The 20,999-nt window shown below is 38.6% G+C and overlaps 1 protein-coding gene across 5 annotated transcripts in view; it reads left to right on the top strand.

The window, feature by feature from the left end:
- Positions 1–20,764, top strand: part of CNOT4 (CCR4-NOT transcription complex subunit 4) — a 148,103-nt gene extending 127,339 nt beyond the window's left edge. For 3 of the 5 annotated variants that reach the window (XM_047097675.1, XM_047097674.1, XM_047097673.1), the window contains 2 exons: positions 18,465–18,677; positions 19,393–20,764. In XM_047097675.1, coding sequence (XP_046953631.1) covers positions 18,465–18,677; positions 19,393–19,694 — 515 coding nt within the window. In that variant the 3' untranslated portion in view covers positions 19,695–20,764. The remainder of the gene's footprint in view (positions 1–18,464; positions 18,678–19,392) is intronic. The other 2 variants (XM_047097677.1, XM_047097676.1) reach the window with 1 other exon arrangement.
- The last annotated feature ends 235 nt before the right edge of the window (positions 20,765–20,999 follow it).

The following is a 20,999-nucleotide window of genomic DNA, read 5'->3' as shown; positions in this document are numbered from 1 at the left end:
ATTGACTTTACTTTGTTCTTAGTCCACTTGACATTTTATGATTATTCGAAGGGTTCCTGGAAGCTCTAACTGACCCAGGAAAGCACCGTGCTTAGAACAGTGGTTTTGCTCCAGCTCGTGTTTGGTACCCAGGCCCACTGTTGTGCTCTTTTAAAAAGCAACACCACAAAATCTTCCCCCCCCTCCATAAAATTTATAAAGCCTTTAGAGCACCCAGTACCTTTTTTTGTTATATTGAGGTGAAACTCACATAACGTACAATGAACTGCTTTAAAGTGTACAATTCAGTGGTCTAGTACTGTTCTTTATCTCCGTGTTAAAATAGCAAAATAACGCACTCCAGCCGTGAGAATTTTGACCATTCCTTGTGGGGCTGCGTGCATCTCATCTAGTAGACTTGGTGTTTTACCCTATAGGCCAAAAGGCAAATATTAAACCTTCAAATACTCCATAACTGTTCACAACAGTATTACCTAAGCTGTGGGTAGAGCAACTTTCATAGACTGCCCTTTCAAAAGGGGGAAGAAGGCAAGGAGCTGTTAGGTAAAAGAGCTTTAGTGTACATGTTTTCCTGAGTAGGTAAAAAGGTTTGAAGCACCTGTCTGAATAGTTTTCAAATGGCAATAATAATCTCTGTGTCTTTGTGACATTTGATTGTGTTATGTAAGAAAAGGTTTGCTTAGCAAAGGTATACTATAAGTGTAGCTCTCTCTATGGATGTGAGCTTGAAAGTGTGTGTGTGTGTAGGTTTATACTTAGTAATTTTCATTTCAATCCACTTGGTGAATGTAGCAGAGGAAAAAGTCTCAGGCCATTTTTCTGCTACATTTCGTATTTATTCCTGCTATGTTCTGATTAATTCATGTGTTTGGGATAAATGATGCATGTATAGTCTGTTTCTAAATTTATTTTTAAAGAAATACCCTATTTAAATGTAGTGAGGTTACAGTGTGGGTGCCCATCTCACCTCTGGCCATATTTTATATGAACAAATATTTTCATAGCTTTTTCTAATCAGATTTCACTCTCACTACTAAGCATACCCATCCCATGTCACACTCTTTGGGAAAACCTAAGGAAAGGATAGTAAGAAAACTTTGTATTAGAATAAATTTCAGAGCTTTGAAATCTGTGACATAGTCTTTAACAATCTGCCTTTTAAAGACTAAGTAATAATGATAATAATAAACAAGGCTCAGAAGGATTGTGATTTGCCCATAATCACTTTCTAAAAACAATTTAAAGTTCTCTTAGCCCTCACCATCTGAATTTGCTTTCATACATGTAACTCAAGGAGAAAAAAAAAACACCTCAAGATTCAGAATATATCTCTTCTCTAAACTTTGTTGTGTCTTACAGTTTGATTATTATAGTAGTACTCGCAAGTCAAGGGCTTTCAACTGTGAATGTCAGTGCAAATAATGAAGTCTTTCAAAGTGTCCATCTACTGACGACTGTTACCACAAATCCTGTAAGTTGTGGAAACCTGTATTAAATGTGACCCAGTGATCTTGGAGTAACTTCAGTGGGGGTGGTGGGGGGGCATAACCTTACAGGTACTCTCAATGTAGACTTAAATTAATTACCAATGTGAGAACTAAAATAAAGGGTAAAACAGAGGTGGAATTAAATTTACCCAGGATTTTCCTGCAGTGCCAAAGAGCATTTAAGGACCAGCATGCATGATCACTAGACTGGTGACATCTCTAATATGACAGAATGAAAAAAAAAAAAAAATCTTACAGTAACGGCACCAAGATGTACTACACTCACACTAAAGCTGTCATCTCAGACTCATCTTGAAGAACTATATGCTACACCATGTAAAATGATAGCATATCTGCTGATAATGTTTTCAATCAAGGAGGTTGTTGTTTTCAGCATAATGAAACAGAGGGAAAGCTCCACAAGGATTTAAAGATGATAATACCATCACCATCTCCAAGAAGAAATGCAGGAAAGCTGACTGCAATCAACTTTTGTAGCCTAGTGCGGTTTCCTTGTATGGTGAGATCTTATCCCGAGGACTATGCTAACATTTACACTCTGTTACTGGTCTTGCATACTGAAATCATGTGTCTATGGAGCAGAATATAGTGATCTGGAACATTACTGGGATGTTTTTAAACATTGTTATTTTATATGTTGGCCCTTGTAAGAAGACCTACACCCTGGAGCTGTTATTTTTTTCTTTATTACATCTATACATTGAGTATCCAGCTAAAGGTAAAAGAGGCCCAGGGTTATAACTTCATCAAACCAAATAGGAAGTTTTCTTACTGGCCTTAAGCAGAATGTTGGGCTACGTACCATTGTTCCACTTACGTTAAAACATAGGTTTTAATTAAAACTTAAAAATATGGATTACTGGTAGATATGCCCTAGCAGGCATCCTTCCAACCCCCAGCTTAGGGTAAGCTTTACTACCAGGTATGTTTCCTTTTACTTCCAAGCCATTAATATTCATTACCTAATGTAACTGTGGTCTCTCCCAGACCTGGATAGGTATAACATATCTTGAATTTTAGTGTAGTCAGTACTGTTATGTGTAAACTCCAAAGACCTCACCTATATATTAAATGAGAGTTGATTGGAATGAAGCCTATTACTAAAATAAGCAAAGGTCTCATAATTTCCAAATAAATACATCCATTCCTGCAACCTTTATTTCATAACACTTCCAGGTTTTCATTCTTGACCACCATGAGTCTTCATCCAATACCTTGTGTTCATTTCACTGTCCAGTTTTTTTCTTTCTTTGGCCAAACAAGAAAATCCTCTTTCTCCGTGTAACTTTTCGCAGTTAGAGAGGGAGTTCTCAGCTCGATCTTCATGTGTACTCCCTGTATGATTTCCCCACAGGATTCCTGACAGGCCTCAACTTTCCCTTTTCAAAGGAGAAAGCTGTCTCCCTCTCAGGCTGCTGAGTGTTTATTCAGAGTCTCTGTGATCACTTACCTCCTAGTTACCTCCCCGGTAACCAGTCTATCACCTTTCAGCTCATTTCCAAACTGGCATTTAGTTTTAAGTGATCATATATCATTTTTATTTTCTTTCTCTCTTAAAAACAGCACATTTGAGGGGCGCCTGGGTGGCGCAGTCGGTTAAGCGTCCGACTTCAGCCAGGTCACGATCTCGCGGTCCATGAGTTCGAGCCCCGCGTCGGGCTCTGGGCTGATGGCTCAGAGCCTGGAGCCTGTTTCCCATTCTGTGTCTCCCTCTCTCTCTGCCCCTCCCCCGTTCATGCTCTGTCTCTCTCTCTGTCCCAAAAATAAATAAACGTTGAAAAAAAAAAAAAAAAAAAAAAAAAAAAAACAGCACATTTGAACAGAAAGCATAGTCTGAGTTTTGGAATAGACTAACAACCATTGTACTGTTAAATGTTGAATTGATAGAAGATTTTTGATGTTGTAAGACCATATTATCCACTTTCCCCAACTTCTGAGTGATTCTAGCTCTTTTAAAAATCATTTAATACTTCTAGACTTTATGACTACGATTCCATGTTTTACAAATATGTGTGATTTTTAATTAAATTTTTTTCCACTAAGATGTTAGTTCTAGTTCAGTATAAGGTTTCAGGATATGGTGAAATAAGAATTGTTTCTGATTTGAATTTGAAACTGTATTCATCTGATCTTCTTTGCTTCCTGCCTTCTTCACAGTAGGGCTCAACGTTGAGAATTGGTCTGTCAAGACCATCTTTCGCAATCTTTTTCAAATCCAACTAGAATAAATCATAGCTAAGGATGAACACTTAAATAAGTGTATATTTTAAGTGATTTTTAAACTAAGGCCCCTTAGTGGACTGGTGGTGAGCATTTGAGTCATTTAATTCATCATGGTGTTTTGAATTGTTAATCTCTACAGGAGTATTATCTTTTGTATATCCGGAAAGGATGTGCTCTTATTAAGACTAATTCTTTTTAAATTGAGACATCATTTGAGAATTGGAAACACAGAAGTTTTTAGTTTTCCCTAGTATGTGAATAAGTGGTAAAGAGGAGGAAACAGCAAAATAGTCTTTTTTTTAATTAGACATTTTGTGTAGCTAAAATCGCTAAATTTTAAAATATACATGCTTGGTTTGGAAATCAAACATTTATTTGTAAAAGAGTCCCAAACTTTAACAAACATCTCTTTGCTTGTAAATAGTACAATGAGGAAGAACTCTTAAAGATGTGTGCTTGCTTGATCTGTTGGGTTGGAAATGTTTATCACCATAATCATCACCATGACTATACCCATATCTGTTTCATTTAGTTTTAGTATAAACTAATGAGAAAGCTATTTCATTTCCTGAATTTTTTTTCCTGGAAATTAAAAAATAAAGTAAATTATTGTTTTAATGCCTGAAATGATACTTTCTAATCGAAGCATGAAGTCATAGCTGGGTTATGAAGAATTTGTCAATTAAAATCATGTTTCAGAAAATGGATAATTTTAGTCTTTTTTGGGAATTTTTCTGACTTTGATTTAAATCCATAAGATAGGAGCCGTCTTTCAGAAAGAGATGAGACTGATCTTCATTGTCAAAATAAAAGTAAGCTGTGTAATTAAATGGACAAAAAACTGGGTTTGGTGTTTTTAATAACTTTTAGAAAATTTAGAAATCTTTTAATTTAGAAAATTATGAATATAAGAGATCTTAGAAATTTCAGTAGATGCATAACCATATGTGGATTGCCTGCATAATAGGTAGCAAAATACTTTGGTTATGAATGCAAACTGAAGAGGAACTCCTACCCCCATAAAAATGTGTTATTGGCGCTGAACAATCAAAAGCTATCACTGACTTTGTTCAGAATGGCCAACCTCTAGTGGACCACTAAAGAAAACAAACAAGCAAACAAACAAGCAGAACAGCATCACTTTTAGGAAAGAAAATGATACAGAGTAGACATTCAGAAAATGTTGAATGAAAGCTAATGGTTGAGAGAGTGATATTGGTGTCTGATGACTTCTAGAGGCCTGCAAAACCTGGGTGTGCTTTGTGTTACATGGGGACTTTTAGAAGATTAACTGAGATTCAATTGCACATGAGTTATATCTTACCTCTTGGTTGTGCTGTGCTATTCTCCAGTGTTGATTTCCCTCACCACTCCACGATCAGACCTCTCCTTCTGTCTTCTTTATCTCAGAACTGTCGTCTTTGTCTTTCAACTCTGGAAACCTCAGCTCCTGACATTTACTTGTTTCCTCACTACCACTCCCCCAAAACACACTCTCACAGTTTTTTAAATGCCACCTAATAAATAACCTAATAACTTTCCTTACTTCCAATTTTTCATTTGTGAAATGTGTCTGTGTGTGTGTGTGTGTGTGTGTGTGTATAAGTTGTACATCTTCCCCCTTACAACAGGCACATATATACAATTCAGAATGTCTCTACAAAATATTTTTTTTTCCCCCAGAACTCTTCATGAGTAAATGATGAGCCGTTTGTGGAGCTCAATACTTTCTTAAATAGAGAGCTCTTTTAAGGGCAACCTCTGACACGTATTTTGACTGGACAATGAATGCCTTTCTTAAAACATAAAGCTCACACTTCAATAATCCAGATGTGATCAGATAACAGATCTATTTTTGTCATTAAAACTACTTTTGTTACCCATATTTACATAATCCTTAACAGTTTACAAAGTCCTTTTATAAAAATACTCTGTGGAGTGGGTATTACCTCCCTTTTGTAAGTGAAGAAACTGAGGTTCAGAGTGGTTATCACTTGCGATTTGCCTGTCATATAATTGCTAATTTAGACATTGTACATCTATTTACATGGTCTTAATGTTACCATTTTAGAAAATCCATTACCCGTTTGTCATATCAAATATGAGCCTATTGAGTAAAACCACTAGATCCTTTTTTCATACGTATGACTCGTTAGTTAGAGCTCTTTCATCCTGTACTTTCCTAATGCATTTGTAAAAATCTGGACGTACAGACCTATTAAATTTTGTGTTTAGATTTGGTGTAGTTAGAGTATACTCTTTGTGTATCACCATCTTACAAGTTTGTCTAATGAAGGAACTATGATTGTAAAGAGATAAATGTTATTGGTAACATTATTAATAACATTTGTGTGAAGAATTTGATGATTTTTAATTGAATAGTTGTTTTATTACTGATTCTGCCATCTCTAGAATTTGCTTTCATTTGCATATTTAAATTAACTTTGTAGGTTTTGGTGAGCATAAAAAGCATGGAATCAAAGATAAGGGAAGCAGTATCACAGAAACATTATTTTTAAAAAATTCTATTCAAATTCCAGTTAACATACAATGTAATAATAGTTTCAGGTATACAGTATAGTGATTCAACAATCCATACATACATTTGCATACGTCACCCAGTGCTTATTCCAAGTTCAGTCCCTAATCCCCATCACCTATTTAACACCCCCCCCCACCTCTTTTCTGGTAACCGTCATTTTGTTCTCTATAGTTAAGAGTCTGTTTTCTTGGTTTGTCTCTCTTTTCTCTTTTTTTCCCTTTTTGTTCTTTTGTTTCTTAAATTCCACACATGAGTGAAATCATATGGTATTTGTCTTTCTCTAAGTTGCTTAGATTAATATTCTCAAGCTGCATCCATGTCTTTGCAAATGCCAAGATTTCATCCAGCCATGTCTTTGCAAATGGCAAGATATCATTCTTTTTTTATGGCTGGGTATTGTTCCATTGTGTGTGTGTGTGTGTGTGTGTGTGTGTGTGTGTGTGTGTGTACACGTGTACACAAACACACCACAACTTCTTCATCAATCTGTGGACACTGGGTTGGTTCCACATCTTGGCTATTGTATACAATGCTGCTATAAACATTGAGGTGCATGTGTCCCTTTGAATTAGTATTTTTGTATTCTTGGGGTAAATACCCAGCAGTGCAATCGCTGGATCATAAGGTGCTTCTCTTTTTAAATTTCTCAGGAACCTCAATAATGTTTTACTCCATAACAGTGGCTACACCAGTTTGCATCCCCACCAACAGTGCAAAAGGGTTCCCCTTTCTCCACATCCTCGCCAACACCTGTTTTTTCTTGTGTTTTTGATTTTAGCCATTCTGACAAGTGTGAGATGATATCTCATTGTAGTTTTGATTTTTGCATTTCCCTGATGATGCGTCATGTTGAGCATCTTTTCATGTGTCTATTGGCCATTTGTATGTCTTCTTTGGAAAAATGTCTGTTGATGTTTTCTGCCCATTTTTTAATTGGATTATTTGTTTTGTATGTGTGGAGTTTTATAAGTTCCTTATATATTTTAGATACTAACCCTTTATCAGATAGATATGTCATTTGCAAATATCTTCTCTCATTCCTTTTAGTTTTTTAGTTTTGTTGATTATTTCCTTCACTATGCAGAAGCTTTTTATTTTGATGTAGTTCCAATAGTTTATTTTTGCTTTTTTTCCCCTTGCTCAGGAGACATCCCCAGAAAGAAGTTGCTATAGCTGATGTCAAAAAAGCTATTACTGCCTGTGTTCTCTCCTAGGATTTGTATGGTTTTAGGTCTCACAGTCTTTAATCCATTTTGAACTTGTTTTTGTTTTGGTGTAAGAAAGTGGTCCAGTTTCATTCTTTTCCTGTCCAGTTTTCCCAACACCATTTGTTGAAGAGACCATCTTTTTCCCGTTGGATATTCTTTCAGTTTTGTCAAAGATTAATTGGCCATACAATTGTGGGCCCATTTCTGGGTTTTCTGTTCTGTTCCACTGGTCCATGTGCCTATTTTTGTGCCAGTACCATACTGTTTTGATTACTACAGCTTTGTATTATAACTTGAAAGTCCAGTATTGTGATGCCTCCAGCTTTGTTTTTTTCAAGATTGCTTTGGCTGTTTTAGGTCTTTTGTGGTTTCATAAAAATGTTTGTTTGTTCTGGCTCTGTGAAAAATGCTGATGGTATTTTGATAGGGATTGCATTGAATGCTTTGGGTGGTATACTTTAACAATATTTGTTCTTCCAGTGCATGAGCATGGAATGTCTTTCCATTTCTTTGTGTCATCTTTATTTTCTTTGATCAGCATTTTATAGTTTTCAGAGTACAGATCTTTCACCTTTTTGGTTAGGTTTATTCCTAGGTATCTTAACTGGTTTTGATGCAACTGTCAATGGAATAGCATCACAGAAACTTTTAGGCTGACACACAGTAGATTCTGTGAAAAGTCATCTAAACACTGCTGTTACCCAGTGCTACACTTCACATCTTGTCGCAAAAGATTACCATCAGAAGACTTCCCAGCAACTGCTGAATTCAAGATACATAATACTTAGGATATCCTAGAAAGCCCATCCAGAGAATAAATTGTTTTGATATGATTGGATCTTTCTGGAAATGCATTTTGGCTCTCATCACTTTATTCCATTTGTTTTATGGAATTGATGTGTCAGTGGGACAGAGATATGGCTGGCTTTAAAGTCTTGAGTTTGGGCAGGCAGTAGAAGAAAGAGAACATGGGACAAAGAAGGAGGACATTTCCAGTGGAAAACAATTGTCAGGATAAGCTGCCTCCACGACTACCTGTTCTGCTTCAAAATTAAAGTTTAACTTCCTGTGTATTTCACTTGGAAGGGACCTAAGGTTCTAGCCAAAATGCTACATATTATTTTCCATGGAAAATGCCCCAAATGCAAGCTATAGAGGAGCAGTGCTTGTTAAACTGTTGATTTCTAAAGAAATCATCCAGCTCCTAATCTGTTTCAGAATTTTCCCAAGAATTATAAGCATGTAGCTTCTAGAATCTGCCGTCTTCTCCTTTTCAGGCACTTAACAGTGGTTTTGTGATCACATCTGTGAGGATTAATTCCCTGGAATAGAATTCATTTTGCACCTAAAGATTTTAAACTCATTTAAATTGAGTGAATGTGTTTTTGTTTTTTGTTTTTTGTTTTTCTACTGTCTTTGCATCTTTACTAACTTACAGTTCTCTTCACGTTGCTTAATCTGTCCTTTCTGGTTTGAGGATTGTGCTCTTTTTGTAAAGAAGATGGAAAAGAAGCAAAATAAGCTGGGACTGCATAGCTCTCCTCCTCTTGGGGCTCAGCGTTGTGACATCAGGCTGAGCAGTGGCTTTTCCTACTTTTCTCCTGTTCCAAACTTACCTCTTTCTTGCCTTCAGCATTTTCAACAAGCTTCAGATCATTACATATTCTGATTTTAGTCCTCAAGGATTATGACACTCTTATATACAGGTAGGTTTTTTACCTCCATCCATCTTTTCTAAGCTTAATTTTCAAATCTAATTCCATGTGATTCTCCCAGTGCAACAGCTGGTTCCTTTAGATTTCTCCTCAATTTCTTTCCCTTATTAGAATCATTTATTCTTGCATAATCAGAAAGTCATATTTTGGCATCTTCTGTGGCCTGTGAATCACTGCCTCCTATAACCATGGGACCACCCTGAGCCATCCTTTTTTTTTTTTCTTAAATACCTTTTTTGGAAAGCTGTCTTCTCCAAAAACCTGGAAGCAAATGTTCAGGGCTGTTCTGTTAGGAAACATTAAATACCTGTTGAGGTCCAGGTTCAGGAACTGTTCACTATATGCAAAGAGGGTTAAATCAAGCTCCCTTTCCTGGAGGAGCTCGTAGTGAATTAGAAGAAAGCCAGTACATAAACAAGTAATTGCAATGTACTGTGGTGATCGCAGAAATAGCCAGGATGCCTGCCATCCAGGAACTCAAGTCTAGTTATTCTCTTTTCTTGTTTCTGTAAATCCTAAAATTACGTCACAGACTCTTAGGCTTGTGTTACGTTCACAATAGCCAACTGGTTCTTTGATGGTCAGGAAGTCAGTTTTACTAGGATTATTTTCTTTTTTTTTTTTTTAAATCTTTTTTTTTTCAACGTTTATTTATTTTTGGGACAGAGAGAGACAGAGCATGAACGGGGGAGGGGCAGAGAGAGAGGGAGACACAGAATCGGAAACAGGCTCCAGGCTCTGAGCCATCAGCCCAGAGCCTCACGCGGGGCTCGAACTCCCAGACCGCGAGATCGTGACCTGGCTGAAGTCGGACGCTTAACCGACTGCGCCACCCAGGCGCCCCTAGGATTTTTTTCTTCTAGCAGATTCAGATCTCAGACGTGTTAGGGTAGTTTACACACCCCCATGTCTGTGTAGTTTTGTCATTTGTCTTGGTGAAACCATATTCTGATGATCACTATACCCTCTCCTGGATGATAAGCCCTCTCAATCATCCTTGGGTCTCTTCACTGTGCTTCGTTCTTGGTGCTCAGTTTTGTGTTCACTTGACGGCTTTTCTTTACGCTTCCAATTTTCAGATTTTATAGATTTCTTATACTTGATTTCTGTCCCTCCCCATCGCTTAGCTCTGTTGCTTGTATGTCCTAGTTCACGTTCCATCTAATCCAGGCTGTAATGCTTCCAAGAATGTATTTATCTTTTGCATTAACTTTTAAGTGTATTTTTTTCTCATTCTCTATATAGCTTTCTATATAGACATCTTTCCATAAGTATTTTTCCGTTTTTTACAAACAGATTCTTCTCCCTTCGATCCTTCCTAAGACAAACATCTGGATTTTTTTTGGTTCTCTTTAAATGATTCGATTCTCCCCTAAAACAGAGTTTCAGAACATTCTAGTAGAGAAAAAGTTACATACACATTGTGTAAAACACATCTACTTGTAGTTCGAAATGCTTCTACTGTATTTTAGATCAGCTGCTCCTGCTACTCTCTGTTCTGTATGAATGCCCAGTCCTCTTCACTAGCAGCTTCTCTTGCCCTGAGCTTTTCGGCTCACCACCGTTTATCCTGCACACAGAATGGCACAATAGTCCATTTTCTTCTTTATGCCCACAGGACTTTGTTCATACCAGAAGAGCATTTATTGTCATCCGAGCAACCCTTATTTAATCTTGGTGCATTGGATTTTAAAAAGTGCACATGCCAGTGCACACACATCTCAAGCACTATTGAAAACATGTCATCATAGTGGCTCCTTTCCCTCAGTTTACATGCACAGAAGCCTTTTGGCCCCCCAAACCTAGCTGATTCCTGCTTTCAGAAAGATTTGCATCTATTTGGAGAGAATGATTTGAGTCATAGCATTCTACAGATAGGAATTAAACAAGCTTTCTAGGGGAAAGTGATTTTTCAGCTCTTCTCAAGTTCGGTCTTTGATTCAGCAGATATCTTGAAGCACATCAGGTTTCTAAGACACTGAGCAACGTGATGAAGCATGTATAAAATGTGCCCTTACGGGCCTTGCAGTAGACTTGAGAGGTGTGAGTACACGTAAGGGTGAACAGCAGCCACATTGGTGTCACAGCACAGTTTGCTGCCCAGTGAGTGTGATCCAGCCCGCGAGTGCTGTTCTCGAATGGTCTGAGCGGAAGAGAAAAGACTTAAACTTTTGGAAGATTGAGTAAAAATTAATTGAAGAGATCGGGAAAGCATTCTAGACCAGGAGAAAGGCACAAAGTAAAAGCAGAGTCCGGGAAGCCCGGGCCATCTTTAGCTGGCCCTCTCCTGTGTGTGTTATTTCTGCTTCCTTCTGTTAGTAGTAATAAATTTTGGTTTTTGTATTATTACTTTTTTCAGGTTCTTCTGCCCTCAAGTTTTTTTCATTTGAGTTCTTAGAATTTTTTCACTTAGTTTAATCTCTACCTTCAAATCTATTAAATCCTTTAGTTTTTTGTGCCCCAGAAAATCCACTCTGCAGTACTGGTCTGCCTTGCTTTATAATAAGCATAATCCTAGAAATTTGAGTGGCAGTTCTTTTTGTTTAAGTAGAGTAGTATTTTTTCATAAACCTGAAAGAATTTATTCACAAAATAGTCATTTTCCCTGCAAATCTTAGTTAATAAATTGAAATGATTTCTGTGGCTCACCTAAAAAGTACAGCATGCCGATATGATAAAGCTCTCTTTCATGTTCTGGGAGGAGAAATTTTGTAGGCTCTTTAAAGTTTGGTTTAACACATAGGGCAAGCATAAGTCATTTATATTTGAGTTGCTTAGAGATATGTCGAAGCTGGAGAAAGTTTAGGCTTTCTTAAAATCATATACTGATGGAGACGCATTCCAAAACTGACAGGAAATAATATACGTAACAGGGTGAGGTGGGAGGGCTATAGAGAGGGGTAGAGTGCCTGAGACAGAGTGACTGTGTGTGTCCTTCTAAAAATGCATGAACATTTGAGAATCCAACGGGCAAGGAGTAACCACAGTGGGAACTGGATTTCAAATGTACAATCGCTTGTACCAAGAAAGCTTTGTTTCACTAAGTAACCTAGCCACTGGAGGGAGCCTTTGACTTTAAACTATAGCGGACAGCAGTAAAAGAAAGGAAGATAAAAGCTTTTAGGAAAACAAGATCAGGTTGCCAATTGAGGCTTTGAGGAGTAACCAAAAGCTTTAAATAAAGCTGAAAAACTGAAGAGCAAAATAAACTGATGGGCATATTTGGGACTCTCAACGACTATTGCCCAGTTGGGGTGGGTTTGACCACTGATAGAAATTTACCTTGAAATTCAAGAGGTCTCTCGCCCTAGGGGTTGCAGGTAAGAATGGAGTAGCCTAAGGCCAAATATGCGGAGAGGCAGGCCTCCAAGAGGAGACAGAAAATCCTGACCTGGTGGTCCAGATTGTAGTAGAGGAAACAAATACTTGGGATGGCCTTTTGTTTTCAGGTTCCCTTGTGTGTTTTATCTCCTCATGTTGTCATTAGACACAGATCTTCTGTCTTCATGGTTAGCAGCAGGTACTGGTTTTCAAATGCAGTCTTACATGGCACCCTAATATGTGAAATAGATAAAAGCAAGATGGGGAGATGGGGGGAGGACAGGTCGTCCTGGTCCCCTGTCCCCTCGACTTTCTCCACAGGGGCTCCTGAGATGGTTTTGCCGGCCAAAACCAATTTGGAAACCAGTCTTCGGGGTGAAGATTTTATGCAAACTTGAAAAACTCATTAGCTTGCCACCAGTGACAACTTACAAAGAGCAGATTTGCCCACAGTTTCGCTATCTGTAGCAAAGTTTTCAATTCATAATGATGAACACATTGCAGTGAAACTGAGGAACAGAAAGGAAAGAAACCCACTCAGCCACTATAATGCTGGGTGTTCTTGCCTAAGCTGTTAATCTTTTCCTGCTTTATGATTTTCTGTGAAAGATCTGATGTCAGAATACAGCTTAGTTTTATTTCATAATATACTCGACCCTCAAATAACACAGGGGTTAGAGGCACTGACCCCCTGTGCAGTTGAAAACCTGTGTATAACTTCAGACTCCCCCTCCCCAGACTCAGCTATTAATAGCCTCCTGTTGACCAGAAGCTTTACCAATAACACAGTCGATTAACACATATTTTGTTTGTTATATGTATTATCTATTGCTTTCTTACAGTAAAGCAAGCTAGAGAAAATAAAATGTTATTAAGGAAATCCTAAGGAAGAGAAAATACATTTAATAGTGCTCTACTGAAAAAAAGTCCACATGTAAGTGAACCCGTGTGGGGTCAGGGTCAACCATGTAGCCATTGCTTATAAAACATGTCTCTTCTGTACATCCTAGTTAATGGTTGGACTAGTCTGGAGTTATGTAAAAATACCACAGATGGTTTCGACCTGTTGTGGATGTTTCAGGCTCGGGGTGTCTATGTAGTAACAAAAACAGCTCCACGTGTGCATGACTGCCCTTGTTCTTTCCCCCTAGACATTTCCATAAGTGTGCCTCACTGGCCTCTCTTTTTACTGAACTTGATAGCATTTAATGGTCACATACAACCCTGTGACATTTCTTCTGTTGCTCTTCCGGTGATGTTGAACTTTTCCCGTATTTGCATTGTCTCACTGTCTAGACTTTAAACTCCTTGAGAACAAGAGACAAGAGTTTTAAGTTGTTTGTTCTCCTTGCATACCGTACGCCGTCAGTAAATAGTTGCTTTGACTTTCGTCTTGGCAGTCTTAACACATACATTTTATAATCTTTGTTGTTGCCCCAAACTGGATTTGTCAACTTGCTTCGTGTGCTGTGATCAACTTGTTATGGACTGGGTGTTAGGTAATCAGCAAGCTGGCTGAATTTTAAACATAATTTCTTCTTTCTGGTGTTCTGATCCACGGAAACATAGTATACTGATACTCCTCACATCATGGCATATGAGAATGTAGTATGTGGCATCTTGAAGGTACTTTAAATTGTATGTCTTTGAGTTCTATACTGAAAAATAAAACTGCAAACAATTTGACCTGCTTTCCTGCCCTCAAATTATTTAGTCCTGTAAATAGTGTTTTGTTGTACGTATTTGAAAATTATAATTTGTTTTTTTAATATTATAAAACATTTAAATGTTGTCAGCCGTCCTTTAAAAATGTACAATTCTTCCCGGAGTAAATACTACAACTAATTAAATACAAGTCAGATAGTATCATTTCTAATATAAAATATGTTCACTAACTTGGTTTTCATTGTACATTCCTTGTGGAAAGTTTAAGGTACTTTCCCATATCTCAACCTTGCAGTATTTTGGTGAGAAGGCTTATCAGTTCAGTCGACTGACTACACAATCCCTCTGTGGAGATGCTGGGTGTTATCCCTACGTTCTCGGAGGAGACTGCACAGAGCCAGTTTCTGGCAAGTGAGGAGTCCTCTGCCTTGTCTTTTTGGAAAGTTTACTGTCTATTCAGTATTGAGTACTAATAAAAAATAGTTGTTAGGCAAGTAATAGATGGGCTTCAGATTGCTTTCCCTTCTCTCATTTTGTCCCTACAAGAAACCAGGGCGGATATTATTCCTACTTATGAAATAGAGTCCTGGGATATTAAGATACTTATATGCCCAAGTTTGTATTAATTACCATGTAGAGCTGATAAATACAATCAGTCCATCTGCAGTCTTCAGCCCAGTATTGTTTGCCATTAGATCTACTGAGTTGTACATACTAAATTGCACCCCAGTGTGAAGTCCTGTATCAATAAACAGAAATGAAGTTGCATCAAGTTGAGTCCACTGGTCAAAGTTCTGGTACTATTTTAAAGGGAAATATGTATTGAGTGGGATTTTTTCAAAGCCCTAGAAACTAAGAAACCAACTTCCTTTGTGTCATTGGTTCTCAACCAGGGACCATTTTGTTCCCCTAGGAGTCATTTGGCAATGGAGATACTTTTGGTTGGCAGAACTGGGATGTATGGGCTCCTAGCATCTGGTGGGTAGAGGCCAGAGATGCTGCTATACATCCTGTAATGCATAGAACAACCCCGCTTAACAATTATGTAGTCCAAAATGTCTGTGGTGTTGAGGTGAATAACCCCTGCTATTGTATATTGCAAAGAATGGATTACCAGAGGCCCTTGTTGCCAGAACCAATTGGAGTCCAAGGCAGGGAGGGAGCAGGTTGGGGAAGGAGGTGATTTCAAGTATGGCTGGACTGAGAGAGCTATTTTGATGAAGTTAGGCTTTAGTTAATTTCCCATCCCTTGCCTGTTCTTTATGCCAACACTTGGCATAGCAACAGGGGAGAAAGCTGAAGAATATTTCTCTTCTAAGCTACTTGGGAGTCAGTGTTCCCATTCCAAGAGCTAAAGATGTCAGTCCGCTTCCCTGTGACACTTGGCAGCTTCACTGTGAACCAGTCGTGCATGCTGTCCAGGTCCTGAGATGCCTAGATACATGACTTTGTTTTTTGGCAAGATTGTAAGAATTATAAACTAGCTTATTTATTTCTCAAGGTATCTTATAGTTCACCTGGGATGATATGAGTTTCTCACTGTTTCTATATCATGTGGCAAATGTGAGTTTCTTTGGCCAACAGAGAGTTGACCCTTAAACAACTTGGGGTTAGGGGCACCAACCCCCTGCATGGTTAAAAATCCACGTGTAACTTTTGACTCCCCAAAACTTTACTAATAGCCTGCTGTTTACCAGGATGCTTTACCAATAACATAAACAGACAACACATATTTTGTATGTTATATGTATTATATACCGTATTCTTATAATAAACTAAGCTAAAGAAAATGTTATTAAGAAAATCCTAAGGAAAAGAAGAATACATTTATAGGACTGTACTGTATTTATCCGAAAAAAGAATTGCGTGTAAGTGGACCCATGCAGCTCAAATCTGTGTTGTTCAAGGGTCCTCTGTACTCTTGCCTGATTTCATTAGTCTAAAATCAGGGAAACATGTTTTTTAAAGTAGACTTTATTTTTTTGGAGCATTTTAAGTTTACAGCAAAACTGAATGGAAAATGCAAAGTTCCTGCGGGTCCCCTGCCCGTGAACAAATGTCTTTTGACTGGATTGCAATACTAATTTTCAAATAAACTTTATATAAATGCAAATATTATTCTGTTAATGCCAAGTTAGGGGTTCCTTGGTTCCACTTCTCACTAAATGTAAAGCAAAAGTAAGGAGAAAATTGGTATTAACTGAGTCATGGGTATTTTCTTTTTCTCTATTCAGTGGAAAAGAGGGTCTCAAATCATCTCTACAGTCTTCTTAATTGACTTTAGCTACCTAGGTCAAGAGCATTAGTCTTCGTCGGAATTTTTCCACGTGGTTATACATCATCTTTTTATATCAGGGGGATTTTATTTCCCTCCTAGGAAGCTTTCCTTGTTTAGAGTTCCGTTTCTGGTTAATTGAAAACCATTTTAAGTTATTCCGTCTGACGATTTGATCACTTTAAAGGTTACACTGTGCCATAGTCAGCAAACCTTCCTGTACTGGAGAGTATTTTAGAACTTTGTTACTTTGTTACTGTGAATTGCCTCATGCAGTTGGGAGTCAGGGTGAAAATGACTATTGCATTGTTGATTAGAAATCCCTCCCACCCCCAGCCTAGCTGCAAAGTCTACTCTGTTTATTCAGCCAAAATATTTCTCTATCCTGCTACTCATGGCCAGTGGATATACTATAATGTTGCTGTGTTTCGATTGTGCCTTTTTTAAGTCATGGGTCTTATAGATCCATTAAAAAAGGCAATTAATAGTCTATACGGTGTAGATCAAGAGAGAGAGAGAGAGCTTGGCGTTAAGAAAAAACAACTCGGGGTCTGGGTTCAAGTCTTTATTAGTTATGTGACGTTGAGCAAATTATTCTGGAGTGTGTTCATCTGTTAAATGGAGATTATTGTCCCCGTTCCGCCTACCTCATAACACGAGGGCCAAATGAAACAATAAGTAAGTGTGAGAGAGCCTTGTAAATTGTACAGCTCGGTGCACGTGTAAAGATGCAAACAGGAGGCGCCTTAGGAAATGCCTTGATTGTGAAATGAAAGTAGGTTTGAAGAATTTCTTTTCCCTTGTCTTGACTTGTCTGAAGGCATAAATTGCCTTTTCTTCATCTTAGTAATTCAGGGATGACTTTTGTTGGGTTTGGTTGTAGTTTGTTTGTTTTTTTTCTTTGTATGAATAAGGCCACTAGGGTTAAATGCTTCACTTGCTGAAACATGATACATAGAACAGTAAATTGGTGCAAAGCAGAATTATAAAAAGACAATTCTACATTCACCAAATAGCACAGACCACCTGCTAGAATACCATCATCATCAGTGGTGATTGCTTACCAATTCTCTGCTCTTCTCAAAAACCTCAGTTGGTAGTTTGACCTACATTCCTGTTTTCACTAAAACCATTACTCTACCACCGACGCTTCACCCATTCCCCTCCAACCGATGTGTTACCGTATGTGGATTCTGGATGGTGGTAGATCAAGTTTAGTTACGACTTATCAAAAGCCTTTTTACGTTGATGTGTCTTGTCAGGGATGACACTATTCATAAGTAGAACCAGAGAACTAACTGTAGGACTCCAGGACTTGAGTTTTAAATGATCGGTAGAACTGTTGGAATAGGGCAGGCAGGCTGCGCTGGAAATTATCCCATCTGAAAGGTAGCTTAGCCCCTGCCTACTCGGCCTTTATGACTAATGGAAAAATGCTCTTTTCAAATTCAAAAGCCTATTCATTACTGCCTTTCTCCTCTGAAATGCATTACCAGTTTTATCATCAGGAAGAACTTAATTATTTTTCCTTTTCTATTGGCTTATGTTTATTCTTCACAAAATGACTTTTCTTCCACTGACCGGGCTCAGAAATAAGCTCCTATGTTGAACTTTGCAGGCTTGATAGCATAAGTCAACTCAGCTGGCCAACTGCCTCACTCCCTGAAACTTCATAACGTGGCTGAAACTAAATTGTGCTCTGGAGCATTGAGTCTTTAAACCGGCTTAGTGATTTACAAACACAAAATGGTGAAGAGCCTCTAAGAAGGACAAGACGCTCCCTCTCCTGATCCTTGAGCAAGTTCTTCCTCACTGATTTCAGGGGCTCTGAGCTCACGAGAGAAATCCTAACCCAAGTTTATCTTGCTAGGAAAACCCATCTTAAATGCTCAGTAAAGAAAGAATAATTCTTCTCCCGCTTAACCACGAAAGAACAACATCTGTTTCTAACGTCAGCTTTTTATTTTTTTTTTTTATCTTTCATTTTTTTGTTGGTAAATCTCCCAGACAACAGCAGTTCTGTAGAGAGTTTAAATATGAAGGAATGGCAGGACGGGCTAAGGGCACTTCTACCCAACATTAACATCAACTTTGGTGGACTGCCCAATTCTTCCTCCCCCTCCAACGCCAACCACACTGCACCAACGTCCAACCCCGCCACCACCGACAGCCTGAGTTGGGACAGCCCTGGCAGCTGGACAGACCCAGCCATCATCACAGGTAACTTTCTCGCTCCTTCGGCTCCACTGACTGCCATCCATTTGGTTTTTAGCACAGATTAAACGCAGACAGAGGTCTCTTCAACATCAGCTTCTTTCCACAAAGCCACACGCGTGCGGTGGCCTGTGTCGTTCTCTGGGGTCCTGCAGTCTCGGTTAGCTGTGTTGGCCTCGTTGTATCAGAAGGCATTTGGTGCCTCGGTTGCTTCTCTGGGTGTAAGTAGGGTGCTAACGTCTGGCAGCACGTGCGCATGTTTCAAGTCTCAAAGAACAAAAGTGTCTGACTTACCCTTTTAAAGGAACATACTCCACTTTTGAAAATAAAGCTCTCTATTATAAGGCTATCTTGTTTACGTACCCCTGTTAGAGAAGGCGAAGCGCGATTGGGAGATGATGGCATACAATTCTGGGGGCTACTTTCCGCAGCTCTGCCTCTGTGACAGTGGGGGACGATGTCTATGCCGCTGAAGAGGAGGCATGGGTTTCTCTAGCCATGAATCATGGTCCTTGTGGGCGGAGGATTCAAAAGAACATAAGATTAAAAAGGTCTCCTCTGGAAGGGGTTTAAGATTTGTAAGTTTTGTTTCTTTTTGGATAAACTGATCACCTGAGACATTTTTTGTTTGTTTGTTTGTTTGTTTGTTTGTTCGATGGGTTTCTTACTCTTGTTTCACAAACTCACCATCTCCCCCCTTGTTTTTCTGTTCTCTCCTTAGGTATTCCAGCAACTTCAGGAAACAGTTTAGACTCTCTTCAAGATGACAATCCTCCACACTGGCTAAAATCCCTTCAGGCCCTCACAGAGATGGACGGCCCCAGTGCTGCTCCACCGCAGACCCACCACAGCGCCCCCTTCAGCACACAGATCCCTCTGCACAGAGCCAGTTGGAACCCCTACCCTCCTCCTTCAAACCCTTCCAGCTTCCACTCCCCACCCCCAGGCTTTCAGACAGCCTTCAGACCCCCCAGCAAAACCCCCACAGATTTACTACAGAGTTCAACACTGGACCGCCATTAGGGAAAGAGGAGAAACCGTTAGAAAACGCAGGATTTGTCCCGCCCTGTTTTCTCCCTCTCGGCCCACACCCACAGCTCCCTTCTCATTCTTACGTTCTGAAGAATCCAGTTCCCGATCAACTTTTTTTTTTCTCCTCACCCCCAGATGCAATGCGATCACAGGGTCATTACCATCTCTTTTTTTTTTAATTGTAAAAGTTTCTGTTGATCCAGCATTTGAGTGACACTGTTGAATGTTTCCTAAAAATGCCTTTTTAAGGAGGGACAAAAAAAAAAAAGAAATCAAAGGGCAGTCTCAATACTTAGAAAATTACTGTTTGTCTGTTGCGCATAATAATGACATAATCTGCTTAGCAGAAAATGACGATTAATCTTTAGGAAAGGTCAAGTAAATGCATTATCAACTGCAAAAGTTTTGAAAACCAGGTTAATTGAAATGAGATTGCTAAGTGCATGGGGGAAAGCAGTGGTCCTGACATCCATCTTGTATTCAGCTTATCACTATTGCAGGGAAAATGCTTTTAATTTAATTTAATTTTTAATTCTTCCGACAAGTTGATGGAGAGGACTTGATTGTGTCGTTAAGCAAAAGAATTTATTGGAAGTTGATGGAAAGACAAATTGATCTGTAGCAGTAACTGGCCTATTGCTAAAGAGTTGATAAGGAGGGGAGAAGTGATTTTTTTTTTTTTTTTTTTTAAGGAGAAAAAAACTTTTGGCTTTAGATTTAAAGTAAATTCAGATGTTTTAAAGAAAAAAAGTATTCACAGATTTAATACCTATGCATAACAGAAGAGCTGAAATATAAGTGATTTCTTCGGTCTTTCTCCTCTGTCAGAATCTTTTTTTCTTTTCCCTTAAAATTCGCCTGACTGGGGCACTCTGAGATAGCACTGCTCTGGGGCCATCTGGTCACCATCAGGAGCAAATCTCTGACCTCCTTGCCTGCAGCTTTTACTTAACCCTGTAGTTTCTGGACGTTTGTGCAGTATTGAAAAGACAGGAGAAAAGAAAACAGAAACCTGGTTATAACCTGACGCTAAAACTAAAAACAAGGAAATGTACCTCTTTCTTCAGAATTAAAACTAAAATCTTAAATAAAACAGAAAACTTGATGATGACCCTTGGGTTGTTCTTGTTTTTGTTTCTCCATTTTCTTATACGTGAGCTTGAGACATTTTGCGATAGCAGTCGTCAGATGTTTTCGTTGCTCTCCCGTCGTCAATAATAGGAAAAATGGTACAGAAGAAGAAATCAGAAAAAGAATTCATCTTACCGTCGGTCTTTGCCATCTTTGAATATCAGC

The sequence above is a fragment of the Lynx rufus genome, unplaced genomic scaffold (genome assembly GCF_022079265.1).
Source record: "Lynx rufus isolate CCGP_SWC_20201006 ecotype Redwood Valley unplaced genomic scaffold, mLynRuf1.p SCAF_4, whole genome shotgun sequence".
NCBI classification, from domain to species: Eukaryota; Metazoa; Chordata; class Mammalia; order Carnivora; family Felidae; genus Lynx; species Lynx rufus.
Note: the sequence above shows the minus strand (reverse complement) of the source record. Positions and strands in the feature narration are given on the sequence as shown.